General features: G+C 41.1%; 1 protein-coding gene across 1 annotated transcript; it reads right to left on the reverse strand.

The window, feature by feature from the left end:
• Nucleotides 1–10327: 10327 nt before the first annotated feature.
• LOC117759245 (BTB/POZ domain-containing protein KCTD12-like) lies at nt 10328–12111 on the reverse strand. Its single transcript, XM_034581290.1, has one exon. It carries the CDS (start codon nt 12017–12019, stop codon nt 11228–11230), a length of 792 nt encoding a protein of 263 aa, XP_034437181.1. The 5' UTR covers nt 12020–12111; the 3' UTR covers nt 10328–11227.
• Between the last annotated feature and the right edge of the window lie 1718 nt (nt 12112–13829).

A 13829-nucleotide genomic window follows, 5' to 3' on the forward strand; every position in this document is an offset into this window, starting at 1 on the left:
TTCAAGAATCGATCGGAATTGAAAAATTCTTAAATACATTAAAGTATTATGTAATAGATCTTAAATATGTATGAGTATGTCTTAATTATACATTAATAAAAATGTTGGCCCCATGCATAGTTTTTAATGATGCAGATAATAAAATGCTGTAATAAAACCCACCGCTCAGAATTTATCACAGTTTACTGTGGCCGTGAGAGACTATGATACCTACTGTCTCTGCCTGCAGCTTAAGAGATATCGAAGGTTATTAGGCTACTTCACCTTATCTTTAATTACGGTAAAGTGTAAAGTAACTCTGGGATTCTTGATATTCCTTCATCTGACGTATGTGACATAGGTCTTACATTTCATAAAAGGTCTTTAATTTTACTCGTTGAAAGCTGCAGAAACCCAGCTTTTAAGATTGTATGGCCAATTCCTCGTCTTCAAAAACGGGAATGAATCTCGATCATACACTAAAACTTAATGTGACTGGATTTAATCTCTGTCCACAAAACTTCCAGTCAAGTAAAACTCTGATGTTAATTAACCTTTTAGACCCTGGTGCCTCCTTCATCTGACAGACATGCAGTGCTCCGGATCACAGAGTGAGCAGCCGAATACAAACTGTGGCAGCGCAGTGGGAAATGTCCACACAGCCAAGCCGTGACCTTTGTCTCCTACAGTAACTTTTGGTGAAACTAAAAACTTCTGTGATATAAGATCTTGACATTCTGTGGATCCACAAGCAAAGATTCTTAATCGTTGCTTTTTAATCAAATGTGCTACTTCCTGTTTCTTTTCATGCTAATTTATTTCCCAGAAAATGTAGATTAATATATGAAATAAAGTAGTAAAGACATTTATTATTCTTGTAATTAGTGTTTGGTTAATGCTTTTATTGTAGTGTTAGTGATGCTGTTCATTAAATCTTTGTGCTGTCTTGGATCTGAGCCCATTAGTGTGTTAAATACAGATATTTCTTGTTGATGTAACCATGTACGGTGGCACATTCTAAACACTGTTCTGTTGAAATCTCACCATGTGCACTTTGGGATGAATAAATCATTGGTTTGCATATAACACATGTATTTCTCACATGAAAATGGGCGTCTTAACTGAAATTTTTTTTGTGAATAAAGTGCACTGAACATTATCAGCAAATGCTTTGATTTGTTATTCATTAATGTGCCACATGATGGCATCATTGGTCTCATAGAGAAACAGACATCTCATTGATGGCAATAGGAAGGCAACACTCATGCAGACTTAACATTTTCAAAATGTTGTTGACTTGTTGAAGCACAATTTGACTTCTGTATGGTCTCGTGCACTGCTCACATTTTCTTATATTGAAACTAAAACACTGGTACTTGTCATTGTTAAACTAATGACTAGCTGACTGCAATGTTATCCAAAGGGATCATTTACTAAACAAATAAGAATTAACAGCAGCTATCAGATTACATGTGTTTTTATGCTGTCGAAAGAAACTGAGTTGAGGGTAAACACTTTTTATTTAAATGCTCTGATATACGAAGGACTATAACCTTTACCTAATCTTCCAATGTTTAACATATTGCATAAACATTGCATTTGTTTAACAAGTCTTAGAAATACATTGGACTCAGTTCTGTGCTTGTTTGTTCTTTGCATTAAAGTATATTGATAAGGTTATATTGATATGAACACAATCATATTGACGTGATTCGTTATTAAAATCAATCAAATTGAAAGAAAATGGTTACAAATTTATTCTGCTGTTAACCATTTATCCGTGTAACCAAACGGCACCAATGAAACGTCTTGTTCAGATACTACGACTATACATTACTTATTATAAACTAGTCTCCTTCCCCTTTCTTTCACCCGACACTACTATATAAAGGGTTTGGTCAAACAAAGTCTTTTATCATGAAATGAAACATTCCCATAAATGTTAGCATGTCAAACACGATATATAGAGACACTATCGTCTATGGTATTTCTTGTGAACACAGTCCAGGTCTGACTGCTGTAAAGTCAACTCTGGTATCAGTTACTAATGGACTCCAGTTTCACTTTTTATAAACCGCTGAAGTGAGGCGCTGCATGACATTTGAAGTACAAAGTTTTTGTTTGAGTGAACGGACCCGCTGCAGGAAATGGATGACACAAGACAAGAGTGACAAAAGGGAAGAGAGAGGTTTTGTGTCCTCAGACCTTTTTTAATTGAGGAAGTGACATTTTATAAAATGGTGGATTCAGGCTCTGCTCCAAAACTAAGGAAGAGTTTGTGGTTGTGGCGCAAAAATAGTTCTCTTGAAATGTGGTTATATAAAAGTTATAGGCGAGTTGTGTTTGATTAAATGAGGTTACTTTCCATGAATGTTATCCGTGTGTGAGGAAATGGAAGTGGGGCAGCACAAAAGCAGCATTTCATCCATTTGAGGAAGTTGTGTAGAAATGCAAATCTTATTCCCAAAGCTTGCACAAACTCAACCGTCACCCCTGTCTGACATTTATGAATGCTCAGGTTTTGTTTAATGCCACTTTTCTGCAGATGAGTGGCAAATATCTAAGGTGTTATCCCGGTCAATGTAGCAGTGTCTACAAGGTTCTTCCCTTGGAGAGTTCCTTTTATTGACTGAGAGAACCGAGCTCTCTGTGCACCGTAGAAGTCAAACTGAGATGTTAAACTGAGGTCGTCGAGCACTCGGCCTGATGGATGGAAATGTTTTTTTCTTCTGCTTTACTGTGACCTGATCTTTTTGGAGGAGGGAAGTCAGTCCCCCACAGACTCGAGTATGGCCATTTTTCAGTTCTCTGACATGCTCCATATGTTTGGGATGACTCTCGTGACTCCGGCCTGACCCAGTTAGATATCACTGTCCCAGTAAGCCCGGAAACAACAGAGGGGGTCAGAACAGGCAGGCTTGACTTGTAGGAACATCATATTAAGTGAGAGAGTTAAAAGATTAACTAGGCCGACTGAGTGGATGGTGTTTACAGAACGGTGGTTTCAACTATTCCTCTCAACTTAATAGTTAATAATTAATTAAAAGTTAAACTCTTGTAGTTGAAAATGTGAGCTTTTTCCTGAATGATCGAATCCAGACTTCAGTAGAGCAGACCCATCTCTTTGTTTGATTTCTTCGGAGATTAAATGCTCTTTTGCCGTTTCTGGATCCTATCATAGAAATGAGCACAACCTTACCTGCAGGGCTTAATGAAAAGTGGCACAAAGGCCTCACTGTAATCTCAACGCATGCTAAAAACCAACTGGACCAGAAAGAATAATGCAGAAGTGAGTTTTTAAATTCTAACCGACAAGTGAGCATGGAACAACGTAACCATGAAATGCACGATGGGGCAGATCTGTGTTGATAGTCACCAGGACATTTTATATAAGCTACTGTTACTGTTTTCCTTGTTTGAGGCATAATTGCAGAGCAGCTGAGTGGAAAATCATGACCCAGGACAAAACTTTTGAAGCCTCCAGTGCCTCCTTTGGATGTCAGAAAAACAACCTCAGATACTATGCAAAATAGTTTTTTTTCCAGAGAGAAGCCCTCAAATATATTTATTACCCTTTGAAAACTGCTTTCAGCTTCAGGGAAAGAAGTTTTCCATTCAAAACCTTCCCCACAAATTTTTTTATGTTTGGTTGACCGAAAATGTTATGTTGGTTAAAAGTCCCCTCACATCCACAGTCAGGCATCCACTATAAATTTAGATTTTCTTTTAAAAAAAAAACTAAAGAGAGAAACTTCCGCTTGGTGGTTTTCTTGTATGACTCTGTCTTTGTGGAGATTACATCACAAAAGCTGCAGAGAACACTGTGTTTATTCAGTCCGATGAGGAAGCGCGATGACATCAGGAAATGGTTGCAAATGTGGATTTAACCCCTTTGTCTACCTGTCACTCATCAGCGACCATTTCACCACGACCCCTGTGTGTCTGGACCACGGAGAGAGCAGCGACGTCACTGTCTGTAACATTGTCCAGAGCCTCAACAGACAGACAGGCTGGAAGACCTGGAATCTGTTTTTAAATCCTCACTTCAGCTGTGATCATGACTAAATATGATGTTGGAGCTAGAGCGCGTGCAGAGGTTAAACAAGGTGAACGCTTAAGAGGGAAAGTTATGATGCTAATATATACAATCATGCCTCAACAATTTTTCATGCACAGCATCTTAACATTTCATAACTGCTCCCTGCGCCAAAATGTCTTGATCGCCACCTGGTGGCTGGCTGCAGTATAGGTCACAAGCCCAGCCTCCTCCATGTTAACAGATGTGACGTGGACCAAACTTAAAAATCAGCATACATGTCATTTAAGGTAGTTAATATCAGACTTATTTGTGTTCAAGTGCCCTTGTTACTGATCATGTTTTGTTTTTAGTTACTTATTTTATGCTATAAAGTAAGCATAGTAGTGCAAACTGGCCCAGCGTGATCTACTAATGTTTATCTGGTATAAATGTTAAGCATTTACTTATTGCACAAAATACAAAGTGCAGCCGAAGCGGATGGGAACATATTAGTTTTGCAAGCATTTGGTCAAATATGAATTTTGTCCTGATGGTGCTGGATAAAAAGTCACAGGATCACCAAAGTTATTACTATTCAGCACGGCAAGGACCTGAGTGTCCTGTGGAAATCCAGCAGTCAATAATTGTTGGGTCATTTCACTCAAAACCTACAAATGTAAACCTGTTGATGGTACAGGAGAAGTGCGTATGATGACCAAAGTCATCATGGTTAGTTCTATGTGGATGTCATGGTAAATGGTAAACCACGGGCACTGACCAGAAAGTGCAGTTGCTACGCTGCTTTTTGCATGTGGCATAAAGAGGAACTGTCTAGAAATGAATAACCACAGAAGCTGCAAAGGCAAATGAAGGTGATTCCTCATGTTTCGTCTCTGTTTTGTTGGAACATGTCACACCAAGTACAGATATGATCTCAATATATATGAGATGGTGTTGCAGCTTAAATGATTGCAGCCCTGAGAATGATAAGATGGTTCAGTGCTGTACTTTGAATCAGCCTCCTCCATGTCTTGCCCTTTCAGACAGACCTGACAGGGAGGGAGGAGGCGGTTGCACTTCTTGTGAAAGGAAGCCCGATGCAGCCCCAGCAGGGAGGGAGGATGCTCCCTCTCTTCCTCTGTGTTCCCTGCAGCTGATTGATGCTGGCAGCCTTTTACCTTTTAGTTTACCGGAACAGTGCAAGGCTCAGCTTTGTCACTGGGAGCTGCACCAATATCCGGTCTGCTGCTGGGAGCTGAGAGCAGCTCAGCGGAGTCTGGCGACATTTACACCCTCCCTCTGCCCGGCACAGCAACACAGAGCAGACAGGGAGAAAGAGCTTTACGGTCAGAGGCACTGAGGCTGAGCCCTTGGAGGAGACAGTTAACATGGCCACTGGAGGATCACAGATTTTAATCTCTGTCTCTCTGTCTCAGACACTCCTGGGTTTTTTCAAACACCTTTTGCCTGATGGCAGAAGAGAAGCCATTTCCAAGTCATATTTTTTAAATTGATTACCTTTTTCAGAAGCAAACAAAGTTGCCTGAAACATCAAAACCAATAATGACAATCAGTTTTAAGCAACTCTAACGTATTCTATAATTTCAAGCAGGCCAACTAGCTGAAGTTTAACCCATGATTTACCAAAGTCCTTGTTAAGGAAAAGCCTTAAATCGTAGAAATTAAGGAATCCAAATGAAAAACACGAACAAAAGATGACAGTGTTGGCATACTTCCAGATTTTTGTTCATTTTTGCACCAAATATACACTTATTTCTAAAATCATATATTGGATCAGATTTGTTTTCCCCATCGCTTGCACACAGCTGCGTGAAAACATGAAAGAATCCTGATTCTCTGAGAATACGTGACTTTCATGCAGCTGCAAGTTGTGAGACATGAGGTTATGTGAGGATTTGTATTTTATTACTTGAAGGTTTTGTCTGGCGATGTGATTTTAAAAAAATTGTATTTTGTTTGCATTGCTCCACAGCAACAAGACAGAACAAAGACCTGCCTGTACGTCTTGTCTTATTGCTAGAACTTCTTTTTACAAGATGAAACAGGCTTATGTCAGGCCCCCCTCAACACTGCAAAGCAAAGTTCTGACTAGAATTTATTATTGCTTTCATTTCCTGTATCGTACCATTTTTCTGGTGCAGTGATTTAATTTCCTCTTGGACTCTCACACACACAGACACACACACGAATAATAATGAAAAAAACATTAACCCCAAAGTTCGCTATCTGCTTATCTAGTAATTGAAGAGGAAATCAGGTAAAATACAGCTGCAATCCATCATGACAATAACAAAACTGTCAGACTGTAAAACTGAATCATGCTGCTGAAAATGATCAGCGTCACATTGCTACGGATCAGTGTGTCACAACTCGAGTGCATAGCTACGCCTTCAAATGATGGAGTGTGGCTTTAAAGCGCGTTTTAGTGGCTTGGCCAGTCGACTGCTCCGGGGAAGGACTTCTGAAAGAGGATGTTTGTTTTTCTTGTGAAGTGCTTTAGAACTTTGTAGAAAGGGAAAAGGTCAGTAATACATCATATGCACGGCGATGAGACACAAACACACATTTCATTTTTACTCGAGCGCAATCCCGAGGGCTGTTTATGATTCGAGGGATGTATGGACCCTTGGTGGTTTCACTGCTTGGTAACACAAGCGTTTCACTGCACGGGCCAATTATGTTTGCGGATGGTCAGCAAACAGTCTGCAGTGATGTAACCCTCGTGTTGGTCTGTTACAAATATGTGTACTTTACATTTGCTGTAAAGCATGTGGGGGGGGTTATTCAAACTGTGAAGTGTTCACTCTCATACCAAGATAACTGAGGAGATTAAAGAGCTGTGAAGAAGCTGCAGAACAAATCTGGTGAAATATAGTGACACAGCGGTTCAGTGGTTAGCGCTGTCGCCTCACAGAAAGAATGTTCCCTGTGCAAACCTGGTCCCGGATCTATCAGTATAGTTCAAATTTCAAAAAGGGGTTTACAAAAACAACTGAAACCACTAAAGAAGTGTTTGGGGGTGACGTGGTGGTTCTGGTTCCTGGTTGGGCCGAGGCTTTTGAGTTTGAATTAAATGTTTCCATCTTTCACCCATAGTCCAGAGACATGCGAATTGGGGTTAGGTCAACTGGAGGCTCTAAATTAACCATAGGTGTGAATGTGAGGGTGAAAGGTTGTTTGTCTCTGTATGTTGGCCCAGTGATATCCTGTCTCACGCCTTATTTGTCAGCTGGGATTGGCTCCAGCTCTCCCAGCGACCCTCAATGATGATGAGCAGTCAAGATCGGATGGATGAACCAGGAAACTTAGATATTTCAAGGTACATTCATAGTTTTAGACTACAAATATTTGGTAGTTTTCTTCAATGATCATTGATTTAAACAAATATTTCATCATTTAAGAGAATGAGGAACACATATTTGTGTTCCTGCTTCTTGTCTGTGGTTAGATGAGAAGACTTGATACCACTCTCTTGTCTGTATGTAGCCTCACCAGTGGATAGTTACACTATTCCTCATTTGTTTGTTAGATACTGAAGTCTAAAAAACAAGTTGTGGGTGTATTTGTATCGTTGAGTTTTGAAAGAGCTGTTGGGCCATTTACGTTATACTGAGATTTGGCTTTAGGCAAGACAATCCCTTTTGTTTTAGCCTTTCTGCAAAGCTAAGCTAACTGGCAGAAATATATGGCGGTGGAATTTATCATCTGATCTAACTCTGAGCAAGAGAGTCCAATAAGCACATTTCAAAATGTCAGACAACTGATTAATAGGGTCATTTATTATGTATTCTTAATGTAATAAATGCATTAATTTTCTGCAGGCAAATGGACTGTGTTCACATGCATGAATAAGATATATCTACTCTGCAAATGAAGATATCATTGGATTGTTTCATGTTGTAGATTGTGAAATATTTTGCTGTTGACGTGCTGGTTTGCTATTAACAACATGGGCTCTAATGGCTGCAGCATATATGTTGCAGAGCCGAATACTTTAACCTCTTTCACCCCTCTGAAAAAGTCATGTGGGAAAATAATATCCTCACTTCTTTCTATGACCTATAGTGGCCTTTTTTTATTGTTAAATCCTTGTGAAGAGTTAATTTTCAAGTGGGAGAAAGTTTTTAAACCACAGAAAAGTCTCAGAGGGTTTCCTCGCTTTTCATGCTGGTGCTTCACAACAGAACTTAAGTACTTGGGGGATCCTGCAGAATATGGAGCGGATAAATGCAAATGCAGCGCCGCCGTCATTACTCACTGTGAAGCAGCTCCACGGTAAACGGGACGATTTAGACGACATGGAGATGAGGGGAGAATATTCTAACATTTAACTGTTCATCCTGTTTTTATTTTCTGCCCTCACGCCTGATCTGAACAAAGAGAAACACAGCTTGAATCAATTATTCATGTGTTGTTCTCTCTGTAATCAGTGTGATATACTTTATCTATAACAGAGGAGAGGGCGATAAAATTAAATAAAAATTAAATAAACAGCATTAAAGACATGGAGGTCACAGTAAGACTGTGAGAGAAAGTGTGAAAGATTTAGCACGTGGAGGCTGATATGAAGAAAGCCAGTGTGTCTGTGTTATCTCCCACTCTGCAAATTGGTTAATTTGGCTCTTTTTATCTGTCTCCCTGCTGTGCTCTGTGTGTTACTGTGTGTGTGTGTGTGCACATTTTTAGCATTTGGCTGACGGAGTGTTCGTACAGAAAAAAAGAAGCAAACATCCAAGTGAAATGTGTTTTGGGAGGTGTTTTATCACTGAGGACACACACCACACACACGCACACACACGCACACACCACACGCACACACACAACAAGGCCTGTATTGGAAATAGCTGCCTGGCAGAGAAACTCATCATCACCTCAGAGGAACATAAAAAGGACATTCAAATTTAATTAGGTGTTTAATGCGTCTTTTCAGCAACAATTGTTCCCTTCATCTCATGCGGTCTCGGTCTAATGTAGATGATGGAAGCTACTGGAGGGCACCTTCGCCTCAGCTTTCTCACAATAAGATGCAAAGTAAAATGTATGATCGAGGGCCGAGAGTCAGTCGTCGGGTTTCGGGTTAAGTACAATGTCCTGTTTCTGGAGATCACACTGGAGGAAGAGTTGCGGCCGATCCTTCCTTTTTCCTGTCCAGATGGCAGCTTCAGCTGACAGCAGATACCGGGTCTCTTGTGTAGACATGTCTATCTTTGAAGCTCATGAAGCTCCTTGGTAGCAGAGGGGTGCGTGGGAGGTTGGGTTCTCGGAGGAGTGTGAACACATTCACGTGTATGCATCCATATTCATGCATCTCCATGTGGCTACAGTGGAAAGTTAGGAAACAAATCAACTCTAATGTATTTTACAGAACCAGCTGAAGTGTTCTTGGACAGCGAACAAATAACTGATTCATTCTGCTGTTTTTTCTTCTTCACGCATTTCTATTCAAGTTCACACAGCCCACACAAATACTCTTTTGTGTTAAACCTTATCCTGGGACATTTTGGATGTGTGCCCCAGAATCCCACAAGGGAACAGACATTTGATTACTGTACTTGTCAGCCAGAGAGGAACCCCCCCCCCCCCCCACCCCCCACCCCTCCTCCTTCTTAGCATCCTGCCCAGGAGAGATAACAGAGCTCTTCTGTTGCAGCGAAGGACACTGCTCTGCTTTTGGCCACAATTTGTCTGCATTTATTTTAATTTTAGCTCAAACTGGTTAAGACCTCTGTTTAAATAAAGAAGTTGTTCTCTTGAAACAGTGGCATACATATAACTTTAACTAATCATTACTTTGTATGATAAACAAAGTAATGATGAACCTAAACTCGACTGCACAGACTTACTTTTGAATTAAGACAACTTGTCTCCTTTCTGTATGACTTTAGTGTGATGATGGATGCTATAGCCTTTACTAGAAAACATCTGACTTGGGGTCAGATTACGTCCGATATCACGTAGCTGTTGTGTTAAGTTTATGCAGCTCCTCCGCGAGACAGTTATAACATCATCTCTTTTTGTTGGCATTATATCCTGTACTTAGGTCATTTGGTAGATACATCATATCATAGGGGTAAGACTTCATTGCTAATACGTGCACACCAATAAAAGTATCCTCGAGTGCGGTCAAGTCCGTCTGATGCATGAAGTGGTCGTGTAAACATCTGAAATATCTTGATTTAAAATCATTGAGCCACTTGTGACCTGAGAGGAAAATGTCATTCTAATGCTAACTTGTGAGAAAAGAAGCGTCAGTGTATTTGGAAAAGACATAAATCTTAAAAAGTGGAACTGAACTCAAGGCAACAGTGAGGTGGAAAGTGTTACACATGTCACACTTTATTTATTGTAGCTTTGTATTTTTAAGAGAAAAAAAGAAATGACAACAGCGCATAGATGACAACATAACGCTGGGACGAGGTCCCATTGTGTAATCTTAAAAGCGGTGATGATGTGAGGTCGATATTCAAGTGAAGCAAAAAAATATATAAAAATATATCATTGTACTGTCTTTCTTATCCATCAGCTCCTAAAAAGGAAAGACTTGAACGTTATGAGGAGGATCGAAGGAGTTGCAGGTCGAAATCCAAGCTATTTACCGAAAATGCGTGTCCTGGATAATGTGCTCAGAACATGTGCAGCCTCACAATAACGTGACAATGTACACAGAGCTCAGTGAGGATCAGCAGAAACCAGCACCGTACATTTCTTACACCTCCAGTAAACACTCTAACTTTACTTCTACTTGGAAGAAAGCAGTGTTTGTGAAAGCCGCGATATGAGGCCATTAACATTATGATCCAGTGACAAAGACGTCATGTTTTTATTCTCACTACTTTGTGAGATTTGTATTTGAATTTTGGAAAATGTCTTTTTGTAGACAAGAAGAGAAAATCTGTCTGGCTGTAACGTGATGCCACAGTACACTGAAAAAAAACCTAATTGTTTTATCAACTCAAAGATATTACTTAAATTGGTAACACAAAGTTTTCTCAACTAAAAATGAATTTATTGTGTTTGTATAACTTTTTAACTTTACTTTAAACAAACTTAGTTTATTTGTGTGTTACCATAGAAGTATGTTCTTAAGTTGGGAAACTTTTCTTCTCAGTGTACAGAGCAGATCAGAAGAGGCTGAATCTGTGGTTTTCATGTTAAATCTACTGTTGATGGTAGATGACACTGGTTTATAATCCTTTGCTTCGGGTCCGTTCACCGGCTGAAAACATATTCGGTGTAGCTGGTCCACAGTTTGTCATCCCCCTGGTCGTTGCCGCCATAGGAGCAGGTCCCGGTGGAGTTGCAGGCCACCATGTGGAAGCCAACCTCGGCCAGCCGGTCGAACGCCTGCTCCAGAAAGTTGTACTTGAGGTAGTACCTGGAGGTGTATCTGTCCGGGGGTCGGTCCGGGTCCCGGCTCTCGTTCAGGGTCTCTCCGAACACCTCTTTGGCCAGAGAGATCTTACTGCACACGGTTATCCTGGCCACCCTGCGGAACTTGGTGTCCGCCTGGATATCTCTACCGATGGTGTAGCTGCCTCTGTACCCCACGGTGATGTATCCGGAGTCGGCCCCGGGGGAGCGCGGCGTCCTGTCGGAGGAGGAGGTGACCGGGCTGCTGAGCTCAGCCTCCTCCGGCTCCCCGCTGTCCTCCGTGTACGAGCCGTCCTTACCGGGCGCCAGGAGCCGCGACAGCTCCGCCAGCTGGAAGAAGTCCGCCTCCTTCTGCAGCCGCCTCCGCTCCTTGAAAAACTCGGGCAGGGAGAGCTCCGAGTCCCGCAAGTAATCCAAGATGTACCGGAAGAGAAAGCCGTCCCGGTCGATGAAGAAGCGGCCCTTGCTGTCTTTGGGCAGCTCGCCCGGGGAGCTGTGGGTGAACTTGGCCCAGAGCAGAGAGTCGGGCGCCGAGGTGAGGGTCTCCAGCCGGGTCACGTACACCTGCCCGCCCACGTTCAGCTCCACTATCTCCGGGAAAGTTGAAGTTTGGCTGCCGGTCTCTGCCATTATCTCTCTCGGGCTTGTTACTGTTTAATCCCGGCGGTGTGTCTGTAGGCTCCCTAACGAGGACGCACAGTTGGGGAGGTTCCTCGTCACGGTGCTGTCATGTTTATACGGTCCAGGCTGAGTGGGAGGAGGAGAAGGACGGACTACACCGAGTTTAACTGTTCACTGGAAACCTCTACTTCAGACTTTACAAACCTGTAGGATACGGAAGATCATTTTAGACATGATTTAAATTATAAGTCAAAGAGATTTAAAAGAGCCAAACATTTTATATAAAATATATATATGCATTTATTACACTGTAAGGAACATTTGGGAGTGTTCAGGTCATGTTGAGGGGAAACAAATCATAACGTCGTAATATTACAAAAATAAAGTTGGAATTTTATGAGAATATTCATAAGAAAGTCATAATCTTACAAGAATGAGGTTGCACTTTAATGAGAAAAAAGTTCATAATCATAAAAAATTACAACCTTTTCTCGTAAAATTACAACTTTTTTACTTTAAAAAGTCAATCGTAAAAACTATAAACTTTTTCTCGTAAAAACTTATTCTTGTAATATTACGACTTCATTCTCAAAATCGTAGATTAAGAGGCCATAGTACTCTGTCGTGATAATAAGTCCACAAATAAAGTTAAAAAGCCAATTTAGAATGTACAATTTCGGACATTGAACCGAACCAGACAGGGCACAGTTTGTAGCCAAGGTTTGGCCGAACCGTAGATGTATTTTAATTTTATTCAGTGGCCGCTAGTGGTATTGCAGCAAAGAATCCCCATGCAGCTACATAATTGTCAAACAGAAGCTACGTTAAGCCACTGGGTTTTAATTCTTGTAACACTTTTGCAAAGCTCAGAAAGTCCTTTATGTCTCAATGACAGTTTACGTGCACCCTGCCGGCAGTCATGTTGTGTCTCCGGTACAAAGCTCCTTGCAAGGTTAAAGCCGTACGTAATGTTGTACCATGTGCTACAATTAGAAGATTTTGTGGTTTTACTTTGCATTTATTCGTCACTTGTTACCTTTTGTGCTTGTTTTTCTTATGCATTATTCTTGTGTTGATATGCGCATAATCAAGTGTTGCTAACATGGTTGGTGGCCTTAGTATTATTTCAGAACTCAGGCAGTTAAGCTGCATGGTCAGAGTTAAGGGGGAAAGGGTCCGTGACATTATTGGCCCCTGGAGCAATTATTTTTCAAATTCTGATTCACCAGTGATCCCTCAGTTTACAGCCGAGAGGTAATGTGTTGGCCAGGGGTCTCAGCGTGTTCACCACTGCACTAAAATAAGAATGACGTACCTTTAAAGGAAAGATAAAGTCGGTCTGACTGATCTGTGCTGTCTCCAAAATCGTAAAGAGGCCTCACTCCTCCTCAGACACAATAAGTCTCAACCCAGGATCGATTTCAGCTTAACACCAAACAGCTCTGGGAACTGGTCTTGAATTGCAGCAGGGGCCGAATTCATATTTCACCACACACACCACTGACATTACTGCTCATCGCAGCAGAGGATGTAAAAATGTTGTGTTATCTCAGATGTTGAATTTAGCTTGATTCACAAAGAGCGTCAGATGTTCATAAGAGCGACTCGTGATTAGGATCCATCTGTATCCATCTGCTCCCAAACAAACTAGCTTTCAGAGAACATAAACATTTAGTGACTCAGCTGCAGCTCACAAAAAAAATGGAGCGTAATGATACAGGAAGTAATCAACACCAGTCAGAATGGTGTCGCAGTGAAATTGCCGTTGATACAGTTGTACAATAAACAGGATTATGTTTGTGCTGATTCAAGGGCACGA

This window comes from Hippoglossus hippoglossus, chromosome 3, assembly GCF_009819705.1.
Source record: "Hippoglossus hippoglossus isolate fHipHip1 chromosome 3, fHipHip1.pri, whole genome shotgun sequence".
NCBI classification, from domain to species: Eukaryota; Metazoa; Chordata; class Actinopteri; order Pleuronectiformes; family Pleuronectidae; genus Hippoglossus; species Hippoglossus hippoglossus.